An 18880-nucleotide genomic window follows, 5' to 3' on the forward strand; every position below is an offset into this window, starting at 1 on the left:
GTGCGCTTAGTGCAACCGGTTTGCTCGAAAGCTCAACTTGTCCTATTTGCATTTTCAACTTGAGATATTTCAAATATTCAATGAAAATCAATTTTATTTGTAACGATGATGATTTGTACAATTGCAATCCAGTTGCACTTAGTAACTTTAATATCATTTTTAAATATACCAATTGGGTCTTCTGAACAGCAAAATGTTCTAGGACGATCTTTGTTAGTAATCTAATTTAAACCTTTAGACAATCTGAACGCTCTTTATTTCTTTCTGACTGAAGAATTTTTAGAAGGTTTGAAAAGTATTCTATTAAAGTATCAGCTCGTTATTTTATCCACATCAACCGGCTCATATTCTGAATTATTGAGACGGACTGCACAACCGAATTCGCTCCTATGGCATACATGATATAAATATTTGTAGAAAATATAAGCGATATTAAATAATTTATAAATACTCTCTTAAGCCGAATTGAAAAACCCTATTAAATATTATCTTTTTTAAACATTCGATTATTTTATATATTATATAGTGGTATTATCAACCCATTCAAACTCACTTTCCTCTCACTTTTGGAAACTGGGAGACTACTTTGCATAGTAATGAACGGACGGGGGGACGGACAGATGGAAATAGTTATATTGATTGTGATGTTGAAACTAATCTAAAATATTTAACTTTATAATGGTCAAAAATATCTTCTTCCCTTCGATGCATAATTCTAGCTGTAATCAGTATACCCTGAAATACATAAAAACGACAATTATGCGGTCTTTTTTATTATTTTCCATAGCATTTAAAGATCGCACGGTTCCAGATTAATAATAAACTGTTACATTTAAGGAAAAACAAGAGAGTACGCTTTAGTCGAGTTCCCCGACTATCTGATACCCGTTACGCTGGTAGGGGAAGTGCAATTTCCACACTGACAGTGAGTGGTGCGGGGTGCGAGGTGCGAATCTAGTATACCCTTTTACTCTACGAGTAACGGGTATAAAAATTGCGTTCCATCGATCTGCAGAACCAACAAAGTGATTATTGCAACTTATTTTTAAAAACTACAACCGGTTGAAAGCTTTATTCATTAATTTAGCAATTCAAAGTTCAGACATTTTTAAATCTACAATAAAAATACAATTAATTATGCAATAAAGCGATTACGAAATAAAGGTATAAAATTACAATGTGATATAATAATACAATATTTTAATATGAATTTATTTTAGAGTCATTTTAAAGCCAAATGTATTTTATTTAAAACATTTTTGTTTCAATCTTCAATAAAATCTAATATCATGTATTGCACTGTTTCCTAGCTTGTATTGCCATTAGTAGTCAATTGGCTAATAAACTTTCAATTCATAACAAGTATGACGCTTATATTTCCATTGCAATTTTCAAAGGTCAACAAAGAAAATGCGCATAAATCGAGAACCAGTTTTCATATTATATACATTTTTCCCCTCAAACTCTTACATACAGGGTTTAATACCAGTATAATAAGGTAAGCTTAGCAAAACATTTACAAATATATTCGGGCAAATTCGTTAACCTACTTTACTAAAACTAGAAATTATGCTACGTTTAAGAATACAGTTCTAAACTTATGATTACTATGAGTCTTCATTGGATAGGAACAGATCATCGTAGGGTACGTTTTCGAATAAATTCTCAAATAGACTTAGAAAGACGGTTTCGAACAGACGCAGAATACCCGGCTCCAGTTCGTTCCAGAACTCCACCCAATTCCGATTGAACAGATTGTTAACGGCTATGGTCAGGTCTTCATTGTCGGGAAAGAAGTTGTCTAGCCACATAATCCAGCTATTGAAAAGTAATAAAATGGGAAACACAATATGAATGATAATTGATATATGTACATGTAATAGAAATGGCAAATGAACTCACCGGTCCAACCTTATATTAGGAACTAGCTCGTAGATCTTCAAATATCGCTTGTTGTTTCTGTACTCGACACGCACTTTTAGCGAAAGAACAAATCGGAAATTGAGAAAATCCGACTCCGATGTTCCCTGGGAGTGTATATCGACGAACCAGAGCATCCTACCCTTGGCCACATAGTCGCCCTTGTAAACCAGCCGGGGAATCTTTCCGTGAATTTCAATTTTGGTCGCGGTGGGATCCTTGTCGAATCCTCTGATCTCCGTGATGGTGGTGTTCTCAAAGCCGTAGTTAATCTGGTTGATCAAGTTGAAGTAGTACCAAGCACCGCCCACCTGGGTATCGTTGACCAGCAACCAGTTTCGCACGGGCAGCACATTGAAGGGATTCAGATTGACCTCCGGAATGCCTTTTGGGAAATCTCTCAACAGTGCATTAGCCGACTCCACCAGGCACTTTCCGTCACCGAAGTGGCATTTTCTCACCTTGGCAGCTGTGAAAGAAGGTCTTTTTTAGTCGGTTCTATTGGGGATAGTTCATTAAAGCACCCACGCAACTTCTGGCACTGCAGTCCAACGAACAGCTGAATCGTTATAACCACGTAGGCCAGGAAATGCATCTGACAGCGGATTCAATGCCAATCCTCCACAGGTAACGCTTGAGCTCGCAGTAGACCGATGCACTTGCACAGCCGATGACAACTGCTTGGTGATCAAAACCGATTTGTTGTAATGGCGGAACATTTATAAGGAAATCTAAGCAGCGCCCATTATCATAACGTGTTACCCAACAGCCTATGTATGTGCTATACACTTACTGAAAAAAGCACTTATTTGTAATGTGCTCAGATAACAGCACAGTTTATTTTATATTAAAGTAGAAGGCAAAAAATTCTCAGAGCTGGAATAAAATAACTGACTGCTTTAATTAGCACTGCCGTGCTAATTCTCCCCTTAAAATGAGATCTAAGCTAAAAAGCTTCCGATATCTAAGCTTTTACCACAACTGGTCGAGATTTTCTATCCACTAACACAGATCTGATATAATAGACTTAAGGAAACATATCTTTATACGGTACTACGAATATTTGATTAGTTTTTTATTTACATAAAGACGAAGGATTTCCGACACAGAGACCGACCCAATACTGGTTTGCATTCATGTTCATCCAATCATTCACAATCAGGAAGAGATCAGTGTTTTCCACAGAGAAACTGTGCAAAATAAGAAAGCCTAAGTTGAAAAAGCTAAGTTTTGTATTTATTCTAAACCAGAATCACTAGCCTAGTTGATGTGGGCACGTCCGTCCGTCTGTCCTTCTGTCGTTCCGTCTGTCCGTCCGTATAAACGTCGAGATCTCGAAAACTATAAAAGCTAAAAAGACGAAAGCTAGAAAAAAAAATATAAAGCGCACATTTTGTGAATGTTTCTATTATGATTCGATGCACTTTTTTTACAAGTTCCAGTTCAATAGCCACCCAAAAATCCGTCCAGTTCCGATCATCTATTTGTCAGCGATCACAGTAAGGTCTGTGTTTCCCACAAAGAGGTATTTAAGCTCCTAAATCCAACTGAAAATAAAGTATGTACAATCCTATAAGCAAATCAAATAGCACCGATCCAAATGCAAATTAAGACTACTTTGGATGTCTTGGCATATGTTTTATCGTTGAACCAGTAGAACCAGAGTATTTACTTTTTTTATTGTAAGAAATTTGTTTATAAAATAAAGCCTCAGCGATGACCACAAGCCGAGTACCATGAATCTCCACTAACAAGTGCCAAGGTCACTGGTCACTTTGAATCCAATTATGCCGAAAGGGTAGATCACGATCCCCCTTTTAATTGAGTTCCAATAGAGGCATTTTTTTTTACCTTGGCGGCTTTTCATTAATTGAAGAAAACTAAGTTCAGCCATACACATTTGAAAAACGGTAATAAGCAATTTAAGTGTTGAACCAATTATTTATGAATGTAATAAAATTTGCACAATAATTCAAGGTCTAAATATAATATTGTATTTCTAATCCCTATAGAAATCTTCATATGGTAACTTGTTAGCTACTCGCTTGAGAATAGACTCTACCAATTGATCCACTGCAGAGGTGATACCCCTGCGAAGAGTATGCCAAATTTCCAACCACTTAGTGTTAGCCACAACGTTCATGGCTTCGCTCATTTCTGGGTTATTGAAAAGATTGTCGAAGTTCATATGCATGCTGGCAAGAAGACTTTATGTTAGAAATCATTTGGAAATCTGCTTGAACTGAGACATTACCCCTGCACATCCAGCAAGCACTTGACCTTGGCTATCCCAGCATATTGCTTTCCATCGCCTCGGAGATCCTCTAAAACCCGCACCTTGCAGCGAACGCGGCATTCCTTGATTTCCACATGGGCTTGACCTTTTCCATGAATGGGCATCGTCAGCAAACTGCCACGCATCTCGTAATACCCATCGAGTTTCAGCAATGGAATCCAGCCACTCAACTCCAGGACCCGCGGCAGATCCGCTGCGAATCCCTTTGCCTCCGTTACTGTTGAGTCCGCAAATCCTTTTACGGTGAGGTTATGGAATCTCAAATCTAAGGTAGACGGTCCATCTGGTTCCATCCGACTGACGACTACATTCTCGAACCCAATGGAATCCAGAGCATCCAAGCCAATGGAGGGCAGACCATTGGGATACAAGCGCAGAATCCTGGTCACTGTTTCGGCTACGCAAATGGAATCGCCAGCCTTGCATTTCTCGATATCAGAAGCTAGAAGTTGTTCAATTTCCTACAGTCCATTTACGTATCCTAGGTATACCCATCCACTTACGCAGCTGTCCCAAACTTGAAGCGCTCCACAGACAGCAAACAATCACGATTAGCCTCATTTCGAATTGGCTTAATGGTAATTAATGAGTGGCTTGCGACTAACTATTCGCTTTTATAGGCCATTAAACATCGGCTAACAATTGCCGGTTACATGCAAATGCAAATCAGTCAATAATCACTTCGATGAATGGATATATTAGATACCCGTCGCCCACGCCCACACCTGATTCCTAACCCTTTGTAGATTGAGCGATCCCATTACCTCATTAAGCATTTAAGGCAGTCATTTGCACTTTCAGTCACTTAATCGGTCGTTCCACTGATTTTAATTACAACAAAACATAAGAGCGTATACCTGATGGGCTTCTATAACTGCAGACTCTCACGTTAGTCCGTATAATATCTTTCAGTGTTTTTCGAAACAAAGAGCAATATGGCTGGTGTTTCTTAATATAATACAAATCTTTATTTATACCGATTTTTGTACACAACAATTTTTAAAATATTTTATGCAACTATCTAGGAGATGGTGGACTCCTCTGGACCTTTAGTTTTCGTTAAAAAGTGCAGATTTAAAGACGGAGTTCTTAGGTTAAACAGTACAAAATAAATACAAAGTACAAAGTTTCATTTTTAAAACATTTGATAAATAATTACTCACATACGTTCAATACAGAAATACACTATTATATCATTGTACAGACAAATTTAAATAAGATTAGACAATTGATGTGGTTCGATTTACACTCAGTTAATTTCACAGCCTTATTATTAGACTTTTCAACTATTTGCTTTAATTAGAAGTGCCTTCGATTATTGATAATTTAGAGGATCCCATTGATTTTCTATTTTGTCTCTCTGCGCTTCTCAGTAAGTTCAGTTCGTGAACCATTTTTGGTACGCTTTTCCATTAGAATTTAGTTATTGTTTTACACTGATCCCAGGTCCTCTCAGAGAACCTATTAAATAAGTATACCCGAAGCAACAGCGGACGCCAACCCAATCCCCGCCAGCCAGGTCGAAACGGATTTTAACCTGTCCCCGGAGAACTCTGCCACATTGTGTCCGTTGTCGAGTGGTTTGTTAAGGCGGCGGCTTTCAGGGAACCTATTCGAACGCCACCGCTAGCTGAGGACGACGTGCTGACCCCCAGTTCCGTTCAGATTGCTGCTGGGGCAGCCGAGCTCGTTGTTGTTGCTGTTGGTGAAACAAACCTCCTCACTGCCATCAGAATCAGTGCAGCACAGTAATGGCTACGCATCCTCACCGGCCAAGCCCTCCGGCTCTTGGTCCGAACTCGTGGCAATCCTGCAAGGAAAGTCGCAAAAAATTTGTTATAAATGAATGATGATTGATGGTTGATAGTTGATGTAGGGAGTATGTCCGATGAGTTTGGGTGCGAATCTCTCGGCAATGCAAACTTTAAGTGTGATTAAGTTACAGAAGAAAACATGTATGTATGTATGTACAAATTTCCAGAGGCTCTCTTGGATTGAGAGGGTCGACATAAAAAGCTACTTCAAATTCAAAGAGTCGAAAACAAACATTTCTATTTTATTAAAGTAGTACCCTTGATATAAATTTCATTATTGTTTTGTATTTTATTATTTTTATTAATTAACATACATATATGTTTATTTTTTTTCTTTTCTTGTGTATTACATACATATTACCTTTTCTTAAATTACGAATTTAAAAACATGTTCCCTAATGGCGTACTGGTTTAATAGCCAATTTATATTTGCATGTAAATTTTGATACAAGAGCACGGCTCTGTGCCGAAAAAAACATTATATCTTGTGCATAAAAATGAACGAGACATCATGATGGTAGAGAATTTGTTGACTCTCAAAACTGTAATACTGAAGATTTTGAAAAACCAATACCTACATTAACCATAAATTTTAAGTTAGTTCGATATAACGACACTGATTTCAAAATCCACATATAAAACCCTTTTCTACAGCTTAGTAAATACCAAAACATGAAAAATACATGATTTAAAGTAAGCTAAAACTCAATTTGAGTCACATACAAAGTTAGCCAAAACAAATAGATATAAACGCATCGTGAAATTCAATAACACATTTTAATTCACACGTAAACAAACACACGAAGTAAAAAGTAAAAACCACCAGAGAACACAACATTGAAATTGGTATTTTTATTGTCCGAAGAAGATACTGGAAAATTTTATGAAATTCATTTATTTCTAGAGTTAATAAATTATGTCTACTACTGTACATACGAGTTCTAAAAAGTAAACAATGGTTTATACAACGCTTCGAATATTAACAAAATGTGTACAAGAAAGGTAGTACGTACATACAATTCGTTCAATAAATAAGCTAGACAGATCATATAAAGGAAAAATACTTAAAGCGCACAATCTTAGACCATACATTTTCAACAACATTTGCATAAAGTACTTGGGAGCAAGTTTTAAATGTTACAATCGGCTTTGGAAAGCTGAGGAAATTACACTTAAAACTATCTTAGTTGGTTTCGTTGGGTGAGATTCTGGTTTGGATTCTGAATGGAGTTTCTTGCGGCTCCATTATCGTTAAGCGTCAGCTCGCTATATACATTATAACCAGGATCCGATCCAGATTCGAAGTGGTAGTAGTAGTAGTAGTACACGTTGATGGGTCACCGGGCAAAGAGATAAAATCAGTTTTCACCAGCACATTTTGGGGCGCCGCGCATTCTGCCCATGATATTTTTAAAGTCAAGTGAGCAAAAATGGATTTTTATTCGGGTACCCTCTAGATTGTTTCAACGGTCATGGCACGCGTTCTACAATTGGTCAATTATAATTTAGCCAGTTCAATAGCTTCGATTTGGGTTTGCCTTGGCTTATGTTGCATTAAAATTTTGCATATTATGCGCAATTCTTCGAGAATCAATTTTCAGAAATTCAATCAAAAGTTTAGAAAAGTAATTTCAATTTGTTTGTATCAATGCCAAAAAATCCATTTGCTCACAAAAATAAAATACATTGTTGTGGTCGTTGCATGTATGCGTGTTTAGAGTGGGTTCGTGTTTAAATTTGTTTTTGTGGTTGTCAATTGGAAATAGTTCGTGGATTTTGTTTTAGTTGTTGTTTTGTACATTTGTTTCGCACATTTCAATTAACCACAAATGAATGGGAAACGGAAAACATCAATCAATCCAGTCGTGTTGCAGACACACCGACACACCGAGTATAAGAGTAGCGTGTATGGTGTATAAAATAGTACGGATAGTGAGAGGGACAGTGGTGAAACACAGACACAAACAGAAAGAGCAGGGTTTCCAAGTACATATAATAAAGAAAATATGTTGTGAGTCAAAATTATTTGGAAATTACCCACATTTATTTTGATTTCTAGTTATTTTAGTGGTATTAGGATGATGAATGAGCCACGTCCCATGTGCTTTATGCCCATTACCCAAAATATACTTAAAATAATCTAAGATATATCTTTCACTTAAGAAAATAAAATATGCCTAATTGTTCTCTTATTTCGTTCTAATTCCGTGTGAATACATACATATGTATGAGCCATCAAATTGCAATCATTAAATGGCTAATTTTCGCACTTATGGCCAAATACCAATTACCAATAAATTGAAAGACTTCTCGATTAATACTTAGTGATAAAAGTAACTTTATTTAACATGCTAAGTGCCAAAGCCTTATAAGTACATAATACCCGTTGCTCGATAAAGCAATCATCGAAGACTTACCACAGTCCAGCTTACTATCTATAGGACCCCAACGTTGATGGGTAAATGCTTTTTATGTACAATTGTAGTTCCCCTAAAGACATGCCTTACAAATGCTAAGGGTTGCGTAGAGCCCTGCTAGGTACGTGTTAGTAGTGTTAAGCGTGTGATTTAGTGTTAATATCACAAGGGTGTGTGGGGGAGTTTGGCCTGATTGAGTCACCGGGATGATTCAGTTAGGCACTTTCTCCGAGACGGTATCAAGACCTTTCACCGTGTTAGTAGCTGAATCGCCTACAACTAAGGTTACATCACTGTGAAGAATCGAAAGAAGAGAGCACAGCAAGATACGGGTTGTGGGTTAAGTTTAGTTTCATTTCAGAGATCGTAACCAAATGTAGATTAGTAGAGGCAGAGATAGAAGGTCAGTACAGATGAGATAAGATAGTAATAAATAAAGAGGATGTTATGCCAATATTAAGTTGAAAACAGAAAAGGTAAAAATCAAATCACAAGCTAAGGGTTAGAAGAAATAGCTATTAAGGAAAAAGATGCAGATCGAGAGAGTTTGTGCATTCGAGTGTGTTTTGGATGGTTATGTGGTTGGGTGAGTCAATAGTCGGGAACATACCTGGCATACGTCGAGTTGGCATTCTTTATCGAAAAGCTGTTCTGGCTTGGCAACACGAAACGCTGCACCCACTGTAAGCAGAGAATACCTTGAGTACCAGTTGATGAAGTAGGCATAAGCTCTCAAAGCCCCCAAGAACCATATGTGGTCAGTCACGTAATTTGATAAAGTCAGTCCGTTAATGGCGGTATCTGTGATGCTTTAAAATGTGTCAAAAAGTTCGCCTAATTTGTGATTCTCTAAGTCCGCTTGATAAGTCCACTAGTTGCGCCCAAGTACTTACCCGGCTGTTCATCAAACGCTGATTGCCCATGCAGGCAGCCATGTGTATCACAAGGTAGAGGTTGAAAAGTATATACAGAATGGCAAAAATGCCTGCAATTAGTAAGAGGAACAAATACATTAGATTCGGTTTAAATTGTAGCAATTGACTACTCACAGACTAGGGCCAGCAAGCCGCCTTTTATTTCCATGCTCTCTACTTGCACCACCACAAAGTACAAATTAACGCCAATCACAACAATAGTGAGCAGTATGGATACGATTTTGTTGCCCCTGTGAACACACAAAGTTAAGGAATGCCCGATAAGCAATTAAAAGTGTTTGCATCACTTACAGTCCATTGACGAACTCGCCCATTATGGCGGCGCACGAGGTGAAGGCGATGGTGGGTATGGCAGCGAATGGCAGCTGGAGCGACATCACCGCATTCAGGATGTCGTTCATGCTAGTCAAGTCTTCCATCTTGCTGAACATGGCCAGGCAGAAGGTGGGAATAATGGCAATGCAGCGCGTGACCAGCACGCGGCACCAGCGCGGCCACTGCAGATTCAAGAAGCCTTCCATTGAGAACTGACCCGCATAGGTGCCCGTCATTGTGGAGCTCTGTCCAGCAGCTAGAATGCCCACACCCCAAATGTACATGGCCACAGCTCCAAAGGTGCAGCCAAGGAAAAGACCACCCTTGTATAGATCCGCATCGATGATCGCGGTTCCATTCACACTGTCCACAAAAGACATTTTGGCGTCCTCGTACATTGACTTGTCCTTACATTCGTTAATCTATTGGGCCACAAGGAGTTAGCTATCAGTTTAGACATAAATTGTATTTCGAAAGACTACTTACAACGTCGTTATTAGTTTTGCCATACATGCCATGGGCAAATACAGCCACCACAAACAGATTGATGATGAAGGACACAAACAAAGCTACCGAAGCCTCGATAAAGAAGTAAAAATTCGCCTCGCTAACTTTCTTCGTCTGGCGGCGGTCAATATCGCGGGACTGTTAAGAAAGAATTGTAATTACGAAGTCACAAAAAACTTATTTTTTATACCTTAACCAAGGCGGAATGCAGGTAGAGATTGTGTGGCATAATAACAGCACCCACGACACCCACGGCTTGCAGCAACACATTTGAATTGCAGTTGGAGCACCAAGGCACAAACATTCCCTCGAGAACTTCACCTTGATTAGGCGCTGACACAATGTACTGAAATATATGGGAAATAAATTAAACAAGACAAAACAAACAACCACATTAAAATTTATTATGGGGACAAAACTAATTTCCCCTGGTTTATTTTCTTGGGAATAACAAACTACATGTTACTCGCAAAAAACAAATCCCCACAACGCACCCACACTTTTTCGATTGTTATTATCTCCAAAAACCCCAATCGGTATATGTATAATTCTGGATTGTATAATCAAAGTGAAAAGGCCTGACATTCCAGGCCACATATCCCATCTGGAATTGTTTGTCACATCCGGCAGCATCATGTGCCTGCCAAACGAAAGATGAAGTCCCCAGCCACCCCGCCCAGAACCCCTTGAATTGAGCAAGTGCAGCTTATCTAATCATCTGGGTCTCCGTCTGAGGCGAAAAGCTCAAGTACAATTGTTTATTATCTGGCCCGTTAACATGACGTTGTCGTAAATTTAGGAGTAAGAATATGGGGCTAGCTAAAGGCAAACTTTATCGATTAATTATTAAGTCAAATGAAGAAGTACTAATAAAGGTCTTAAAATTTAACTTAAAAAAGCAAATTCTTTGCCATTGCGGTCGTCGCAATTGTTTAAACAAATTGTATTTGCACTCACGTCTGGTAATTTATTCTCTTGACTACTTTATTGTCTATTAGCAAGGGGAATTTCTCGTCGATTTTAGGAAGTACTCTTAATAGTTTCTATTTTTTTTAATTTTGGCTTGTATTTTTGTATTTTATTTAAACTTACCTCATAGCCAAATGAGACTGCCATAATTGTGATGAGGGTGCCGAATAGGAACTCCAGCTTGCGTAGTCCGTACTTGTCCAGAAAGAGGAACGTGAACGTGTCAACAATGGTGATCAACACTCCGCCCCACAAAGGCACCCTGCAAAGGGGGAATTCACCGGATGAGTAATGGATATTCCGACATTCAGCGCATTAGATTTGCTTACACTTTGTTGGACAGCAGGTATATGGCAATGGCCGTGCCAATGACCTCCTGCATGTCGGATCCTATAATGGCTATCTCTATCATGATCCAGAGTATCCAACGTGGCAGACGCTTGTACTGTCTGTAGCACATCTCGGCCAGATGCAGGCCTGTGACCACGCCCAGTCTGCCGGGAAGATATTAAACGCTTATAATATAATTTTTTTGCTAGTTGCTGAGACCCAATTACCTTGCAGCCAAGCGTTGCATGAGCAGACCTAGGACTGTGGCCCATAGCAAGACCCACAAGATCTTGTACTTGGCCGCCGCACCAGACTGCATATCGGATTCGATGTTACCGGGATCCAGATATGCAATGGACATAAGAAAACCGGGTCCGGTGAAGGCCCACAGCTTGCGAAAGCTGAAACCCACCTGCAGATCACCAGATATTAGATAATGTTTGACTAAATTGGCTATTCAAGCGGGACTTACGTTTGTGCTATCATCGTCAGGTATGAGGACCTTCTCATCGCTGAAGTAGGCCTGCTTGGCGGCGGGTTTCAGGTAGGTCGTCTCGTTCAGTATCTGCTGGTGGTGCAGCTGGTTGCTCCGCTGACTACCTCCGGCGGATGCGCCAGACGATCCCCCCGATCCATCTCCACCGGCACCCGGCTCGTGGTAGGCCTCATTCGAAGACATGCTGCATAGAAGAGGCTTGGAGGTTAGAGTTAGACCGGACTTTCGAGTATATATATATGTACATATATTCCTGTCCACTGCCCATCGACGACTACTCTAATCTGTATTTGTTGTGTGATTGTTTCACCTGGCATCGGCTTAAATCTCACAATTTCCATTTAATTGAGCATCTGTGTGTGATTCTAGCTCAATTAGCATTATCATAATGCACACAATAAACAAACGAATTGTGTACTATTATAAAGGTTTTTGCACCATATATGTATGTACCTAATAGAGTTTTATTTGGGGAATTTCACCATAATCAAGAGCAAAGTCAAGTAACACGTTTTATTTTTCCCGGAACGTGCGTGGCAAAACAAGAAAACAATAAATAAATAGTTTGAGAGGCTTTAGACCGGGGGAACTGATAACGCATCCATAATATCACTGAAATCCGCACTATGTTCTTTTTGGGTATGGGGGCACATAAGGAAATAAAATGAGCCTGATGATTCATAAAGTCCAGTAATTGAAATGAATCTCCCAATTTACCAAGATATTCATGCTTACGTATTCATAGGATCGCACATGCAGTCGTTTAGATATCTACATGTGGCTGGTCGAAAACAAGACTACTTGAACATAATCACGAGACCATTGACCCGACCAGTGACCAGGGACCAGTGTATCGATGTGAAATTTCGGACTGTTTATTTGGTAAAAGTGATTACAAGTGCATTTCAAATGGGAGATGCCTGAGCAGTCTTGGCTGCTCTTCAAAACAACACGTTGGATGTGAGCCAAGTGGCTCACCTTGACAAACGCGGCTGCCCCACTGATGCTACATACATATGTATGTATGTTCATATCAGCATTAATGGATCTCTAATCGCGGTGCAGTGGCTTAAACGAATCGAATGTGTAACGAGTCGACGGAAGGTGTCTAGTTCATTGGAATACATTTTTTGTGTTACAGTCTGCTCTGTTTACCCAGTTGTACGGCAATACCCACGCCCCCAAAAGCGGAATTTTAGCCGATAACCGTATAATCAGCTACAGACATGTACGTGTTACTCTGCTATTTTAGTGACCAAATGGACAGTGGAAATTATAATAATTGATAAACCAAAAAACCGACAATTTCGGGCTAATTTCCGCTGTGTCCAATTTAAGTGACACAAAGAAAGCATGTTTTTATTAAAAGAATACATATATATTTTAAACTGCGTACCATTTTGCGCAGTCAGCGGGAATAAACAATTTATATTGTATATTGAAGCAGGCGAAACCAAACACTACACAACAAAAAATTTCTAAATCCAGATAACAGTAATTTGAAAATAGAAGAGCAATACTTATCAGCACACATTGTTAATGCGTTTGTTTAAAATATCAAAAACAGTAATTATACGCTTTCCGCTTCCTAAAATAGTTTTTTCAATGTGAGTTTTCGCAGGCAATAAAATAAGTAAATTGCGTCTGCAAACCTACCCATTGTTAAGGGTTTTAAAGTGTGAAAGGCTTGTCAACAATTACTTTCTGTTTACGGGTTTTTACGGTTAAGAACTATACTACATCATTCTCGTCACCGGCTAGGGGAGAATGGAGAGACGGAGAGTGCACCACGTTGTTTTTGTTATTAGCACACACCTGCGTGCGCACTCACACACACAAACACACACACACGGATAAAGGCACAAAATACTGATGGAGATGTAAATTATTGGGCAACTCAGGTTAAACAGCACTTCCTAACAGTTAATGGCTTACTTGCAAATGGGGGTTAACTAATTGGAGCCCTCGCCTTTATTATATCACACTCTCGGCACCTTTGGCAGCTTATAAATGCATTTTCCTGCTTTTCTCGCGAAGCAATTTACGAATTCCGTGACGTTGTACGGGTGAAACAAGAGTGATGGGAGCAGTAAAAGAAGCGAAGAAATTACGATGAAGCGGACTGTTTGGCTGCCAATTGCTGACTTAGTTAACGACAATTGACGAGCGTGCAGGCAATTTGTGCTCAGCCGTGAGCGCAGCTCTTTGTTTATTAATTTTTCTCACAATATTTGAGATTCTGCCACCAGCTGCTTTCTTTTGCACGCACACTCACTCGCCCATCACACGCACACTGTCTTTTCGTCTTTGCCCAATGTGGCAACATGCGGCCACTCTCTCTTCTTTGGTTTGCCAAAATCTGGCAACACCCGACCCGAGTACTAACCTTATCGGCCAAACTGAAGTTTTAACTCTGAGCCCACGCGATCGAGTGACTATAGCATTTTGCGGTAGCCCCTATTTATTTAAAATATGTCTCTCGCGTGCTGATAAGCGGCGAGTAAGAGAGCGTGAGAGCGTGAGAAGACTGAGAGAAAGACTATTGGTTTTTTTGAAGGCAGTATTTGTGATAAGGCTTGAGATTCGGAATCTTGAATACCGCCTAAGATTTAAACGTGCATTTGAAATACCGGTTTGCGCGTCATCGACCACCACAGGCTACCGTTAGATAGGTTATGCGATATGTTACCATGTAGTTGCATATCCATTAACGGACAATCATAAGTTAATATTCTCTACGTTATTGCCAACACGCACACTTTATCGTAATACCCGCTGCGCTAAGTTTAATTTATACATCAACTTTATCAGTCAAAACTTTGATTTCGTCTGACACTTTTTCCGATTACGATCCGTCGCCAATAATTGCGATAAATCTTATCAAGTCAAGTCGCCGCTTCTTCGGGATAGTCGCTTAAATTTACAACATGGCCGTACGTACTTACGGCTTATGTTCTTTAACTAATTAATCAGCAGCACAATGCAAAGTTCTCTTTCTTTGTTGAGCCCCCATAGGCACTCACATGCGCCATACCATGAATCATGCCAATACGCGGTTCATGTAACATTTTCTACTTGTCCAGATTACGATGCTTTCGGAAAGGGAAGATAAGAAACCCAATGCATTCAAGAAAGGCCTAGACAGTCCTACCTCAAGCTACCAAAGCCAGCAATTTGCTCTTTCTTGCCATATAGAAATTTGTCATTTCCTTAATATCCACAAACTAAAATGATTTCATATGTTTCGTTAAGACTTTTAAATTAAGATAACAGACATTTCCGACTACGAAAAAATCACACGAAACCACTAGTACCACAAATATAAAGAAAACTCGTTATTAATTAACTTTATTAATTATGTGTTCTTTATCAAAAGAGCAGACTTTTTGTAGTGACTGTCTTCAACATAGGATCCGTCCTTAACATTGGATCAGACCATCCGACACGGGAAACTCTCGTAGACTTTATACAATTCAAAAAGACAAAAATCGTTACTTGACACAAATATCATCACTAATGTTTTAAATATGAAATGAGCGATATCTAAAATAGCTTGGCATATTTTCTTGGTAAAATATATGTGTTAAATACAAAGAATGTGAAATGCAATAAATGGTACATATATTAAAAATGGAATTCCTCGATTACTTTAAGTGCTAGCATAACAAATTACAATAATAATTCAATCTCTAGCAGTTCGTTGCACATAATTTGGAGGGATAAAAGGGGAAACAATGGATGGGAAATGGGCTGGGTTAGTTGCGAATTGATTTACATGGTTTATAATCCAACATCAGTATTATCGTTTTCGTTAGTATGTAAATACAATTTGATTTTGTTCTATCGTGAATTTCAATTGGAAGCCTTTATGAGTTCTGTCCCACCACCTGCACGTAGTTGGCTGGAAAGAGTCCGTAGCGGTTCTTGCACAATCCCCGCCACCACCCATCATCGATTTTCTCAATGTGGGTGATCACGTCATCTGGATCAAAAGATATCTCGTCGTCATCCGCCGCCTGGTAGTCGTACAGGGCAATGGCGTGGATTCCGGTGTCCTCCAGGTAGTCGGCCAAATTGTCTGAGTTCGCGTAGATTGCCTCCTCGGGTACGGTTGCTCCGCTACTCGGAGCGACTGCCTCTGAAGCGGAACCATTCGTTGGGGGCAAGGGTGAGACAGCCTTAATTTCCGCCTGGTTTTGGTAAAGTGGTTCTTCTTCAACTACTGGCTCTGGATCGGCTTGAGGTTGCGGCTCAGGTTGGACTTGGGCTTGCACTTCGGGTTGAGGAGTCGGCACGTTCACTGGTGATTGTGGCTCACTGCCGGGCGGCGTGGCCACGGTTTCCACCTCAATCTGGGGCACCACATCTGGTGGGGGAGCTGCAGCCTTCGCCACTGGCGGAGTCTCCGGCTCACGAGCGGGGACAACTTCCGGAGCAGGAGCAGCCACAGCTGGTGTTGCAGCTGCCGTTGGCTCCTCCTTTGCTTCTACTTTAACAGGCTGAGCCTTGGGAATGACAATGGGTTCCTTTCGTGCAGGAGGAGTTTCCGAAACAGGCGATTGCATCTGGTTGAATGCACTGATGGCATTGCCAATGCCGCCGGTACGACCTGTCTGGATGGCCGCCCTGCTGCCCTTTGGAGGCGTTACTTCCGTCGAGGAACGAGGGGTGTTTTCGGCCACAGTCTTCTTCGCCGCCTCCTCCCGATCCCGCTTGTCCTTGGCTTCACGCAGACGCTTCTGCTCCTCGGCCCGCTTCCGAGACTCCTCCTCGGAGTTTTTGGCCAGATTCTCGAACTTGGCGCGCAAATTGGAAGGCTTGGCCCCTTCGATGACAGGCTTGACCTTGTGGTCCACCTGGCTAGCGTGCTTCTGCGGCGCCTCTTTGTGGTCCCATCCCACTGCGGACTTGTCCTTTCGGTCTTCCTGAACTCCAAACTTTCCGCCAAAGCCCTTGGAGTAATCTGATGTAACGAGAATAAATAAATAAAGTAATCAGACACTCATACTAGAGTCTAGAAAGAACTCTGTAATCAACTTAAAAATTGTATTTTAAGCAGCTTGGTTAGTTGACATACCCTTCTGGGACTCGTGCTTCTCCACCTTTTCGATGTGATCCCAGCCCACGGCCGATTTGTCTACCCGATCAGACTGCACTCCGAACTTGCCTCCGAAGCCGGTGGCGTAGTCCTTCTGGGAGGCGTGCTTCTCGACCTTCTCGACGTGGTCCCAGCCCACGGCAGACTTGTCCTTGCGATCCTCCTGCACACCGAACTTTCCCCCAAATCCATCGCTGTAGTCCTTCTGCGAGGCGTGCTTGCCCACCTTGCCCTGGTAGTCATGACCCACAGCCGACTTGTCCATACGGTCCTTCTCAACGCCAAACTTTCCGCCGTATCCGTATCCGGCGTTCTGATCCTTCAGCAGCTGCTTCTTCTTGTCCAGATCGGCCTGCTCCGTCTCCTCGCGCAGCTTGTCCATGCTAAAAGAAAGCGAACAATGAACCCGATACCCAGTTTCTCGAGAGTTTTGGATGACTCACTCGATGGTGCCTGCTGTGCGTCCGCTGCCGTCGATAGTCTTTGATCCCCAGCGCTGCTCCTGCTCGCTGACATCGTTCACGAAGTCCGGATCCGTCTCCCAGTCGTCGTCCTCCGCGGAGGCGGCACTGGTGGCCTGAATCTGGTGACCGGCACTTGCCTTCCACATTCTGCTTACCGGTTTCTGGTCGCTAGCTACTCGCTTATCCTTATCTGCTGGGTACATAGATAAACACCAAGACGAGTGTGAGTAGTCGGGGCAGGTTTTCAGTTGCAGGGGCTCCGCTTCCGATTCGTGGCCCAGATAACCAGACACCAAACACCGAAGAAGGGAGGGGCCGACGAAGCCGGATCGGGAACAAGATGGCTCTGGCAGTCTTGGTGCATATATATACTCACATCCCGATGACTAACTCCAACTGCAAGAGGAACTGCTGATCTGTCGCCGCAAGTGATGTCTACAAATTTCTGGGAGGAGAAGGGTTAAACAATTGATTCATAAAGAGACCAACAAACGGGAAACTAACTGAACTAAATTACATTCGATACAATGGACGCATCGATAAACTTCGAAAAGCCGATACATTGTTGTGCTGCTGAAGGAGCTTGACAAAAGGTAATTGATGCGATTTTAGTGGCGCCACATTTAAATGATTAAATTTATAAACGCGGTTTTTAATTTCATTTGACAAGTCGATCCACCGATACATTTTGCAGTACTAATATGTGGTCAATGGGCAGCCGTGAATACTCCGACAGAAGCTATTTGATGTGATACTAAGTGGCGCCACATCAAATTTTTTTAAGCATAACATTTATCATAAATAGATTATGCATTTTTGTGTGGATGTAATTTTGTCCGAATACTCCGATAATATTTATGAAGGTTGTTTTTGTTTAATACGTTAATGATGAGCACAATCTTAACATCGATATATCGATAGTTTATTGGGTATTCAGATTTACGAAGTGAAACAAATACTTTAATATTTTGTTTTATATACTGGTTAAGTATCGCATCAAGACTTACAATAATGTACTCGAACCTACACCGAAATCCATAAAACTAGTTTTAATGACCTAATGACTGGCCATTAAAAATTATTAATGCGCCGATTTTAGAAGTAATTGGAAATTTAGTTGACTGTATCGTATTGCACATTCATAACCTCCACGTCTGATTATTGAAATCAAAGGTTACGTTTCAAAATTTAAAGCGTAATCAGAACTTATTTAATTTTCCCAATGTCGTCATTATCACAACGCATATACATATGTATCTGCAAATATCGTGCTTTCGTCATAGTTTATGTCTCAGCAGCTTCCAACGGCTATGATTCAT

The 18880-nt window shown here is 40.6% G+C and overlaps 4 protein-coding genes across 7 annotated transcripts; all 4 read right to left on the reverse strand.

The window, feature by feature from the left end:
- Positions 1-1042: 1042 nt before the first annotated feature.
- LOC6535883 (protein takeout) lies at positions 1043-2614 on the reverse strand. Its single transcript, XM_002096463.4, has 3 exons — positions 2449-2614; positions 1903-2389; positions 1043-1818 (listed from the first exon to the last, which is right to left on the reverse strand). The coding sequence occupies exons 1-3, from the start codon at positions 2513-2515 to the stop codon at positions 1608-1610; spliced, it is 765 nt and encodes a 254-aa protein (XP_002096499.1). The 5' UTR covers positions 2516-2614; the 3' UTR covers positions 1043-1607.
- A 1227-nt stretch (positions 2615-3841) lies between these two features.
- On the reverse strand, positions 3842-4816 carry LOC6535884 (protein takeout). The gene is made up of 3 exons (XM_002096464.3): positions 4720-4816; positions 4175-4658; positions 3842-4115 (listed from the first exon to the last, which is right to left on the reverse strand). The coding sequence occupies exons 1-3, from the start codon at positions 4775-4777 to the stop codon at positions 3920-3922; spliced, it is 738 nt and encodes a 245-aa protein (XP_002096500.1). The 5' UTR covers positions 4778-4816; the 3' UTR covers positions 3842-3919.
- Positions 4817-5161: 345 nt separating this feature from the next.
- LOC6535885 (protein Malvolio) lies at positions 5162-14293 on the reverse strand. Of its 3 annotated transcripts, none has more exons than XM_039375122.2 (12): positions 13935-14292; positions 11976-12183; positions 11731-11915; positions 11503-11667; positions 11297-11435; positions 10395-10550; positions 10184-10342; positions 9674-10119; positions 9497-9612; positions 9341-9432; positions 9058-9128; positions 5162-6026 (listed from the first exon to the last, which is right to left on the reverse strand). In XM_039375122.2, exons 2-12 carry the CDS (start codon positions 12180-12182, stop codon positions 5972-5974), a joined length of 1791 nt encoding a protein of 596 aa, XP_039231056.1. In that variant the 5' UTR covers position 12183; positions 13935-14292; the 3' UTR covers positions 5162-5971. The 3 variants fall into 3 exon arrangements, with proteins under 3 accessions (XP_039231056.1, XP_039231054.1, XP_039231055.1); XM_039375120.2 differs by lacking the exon at positions 5162-6026 and adding an exon at positions 6910-7296 and having other exon boundaries at positions 13935-14293; XM_039375121.2 differs by lacking the exon at positions 5162-6026 and adding an exon at positions 8345-8740 and having other exon boundaries at positions 13935-14293.
- Positions 14294-15334: 1041 nt separating this feature from the next.
- On the reverse strand, positions 15335-18079 carry LOC120321707 (hematopoietic lineage cell-specific protein). 2 transcript variants are annotated; one of them, XM_039375123.2, is made up of 4 exons: positions 17938-18079; positions 17541-17751; positions 17077-17480; positions 15335-16962 (listed from the first exon to the last, which is right to left on the reverse strand). In XM_039375123.2, exons 2-4 carry the CDS (start codon positions 17705-17707, stop codon positions 15866-15868), a joined length of 1668 nt encoding a protein of 555 aa, XP_039231057.1. In that variant the 5' UTR covers positions 17708-17751; positions 17938-18079; the 3' UTR covers positions 15335-15865. The 2 variants fall into 2 exon arrangements, with proteins under 2 accessions (XP_039231057.1, XP_039231058.1); XM_039375124.2 differs by having other exon boundaries at positions 17541-17754; positions 17938-18059.
- Between the last annotated feature and the right edge of the window lie 801 nt (positions 18080-18880).

The sequence above is a fragment of the Drosophila yakuba genome, chromosome 3R, assembly GCF_016746365.2.
Source record: "Drosophila yakuba strain Tai18E2 chromosome 3R, Prin_Dyak_Tai18E2_2.1, whole genome shotgun sequence".
In the NCBI taxonomy this organism is placed as follows: Eukaryota; Metazoa; Arthropoda; class Insecta; order Diptera; family Drosophilidae; genus Drosophila; species Drosophila yakuba.

Bases quoted from the DNA above. Each gene is read 5' to 3' on its own strand.
- LOC6535883 (XM_002096463.4), bottom strand. From the start codon at position 2,515: ATGCATTTCCTGGCCTACGTGGTTATAACGATTCAGCTGTTCGTTGGA. The intron at 2,390-2,448 runs GTGGGTGCTTTA...CTTCTTTCACAG, and splicing joins ACTGCAGTGCCAGAAGTTGC to CTGCCAAGGTGAGAAAATGC. The intron at 1,819-1,902 runs GTGAGTTCATTT...ACTTTTCAATAG, and splicing joins CCTAATATAAGGTTGGACCG to CTGGATTATGTGGCTAGACA.
- LOC6535884 (XM_002096464.3), bottom strand. From the start codon at position 4,777: ATGAGGCTAATCGTGATTGTTTGCTGTCTGTGGAGCGCTTCAAGTTTG. The intron at 4,659-4,719 runs GTAAGTGGATGG...AACAACTTCTAG, and splicing joins TTCAAGTTTGGGACAGCTGC to CTTCTGATATCGAGAAATGC. The intron at 4,116-4,174 runs GTAATGTCTCAG...TCTTCTTGCCAG, and splicing joins TGCTTGCTGGATGTGCAGGG to CATGCATATGAACTTCGACA.
- LOC6535885 (XM_039375120.2), bottom strand. From the start codon at position 12,182: ATGTCTTCGAATGAGGCCTACCACGAGCCGGGTGCCGGTGGAGATGGA. The intron at 11,436-11,502 runs GTAAGCAAATCT...CCCCCTTTGCAG, and splicing joins TACCTGCTGTCCAACAAAGT to GGTGCCTTTGTGGGGCGGAG. The intron at 9,613-9,673 runs GTAAGTGATGCA...GTGTGTTCACAG, and splicing joins GGCGAGTTCGTCAATGGACT to GGGCAACAAAATCGTATCCA.
- LOC120321707 (XM_039375123.2), bottom strand. From the start codon at position 17,707: ATGTGGAAGGCAAGTGCCGGTCACCAGATTCAGGCCACCAGTGCCGCC. The intron at 17,481-17,540 runs GTGAGTCATCCA...GCTTTCTTTTAG, and splicing joins CGCACAGCAGGCACCATCGA to CATGGACAAGCTGCGCGAGG. The intron at 16,963-17,076 runs GTATGTCAACTA...TCGTTACATCAG, and splicing joins GAAGCACGAGTCCCAGAAGG to ATTACTCCAAGGGCTTTGGC.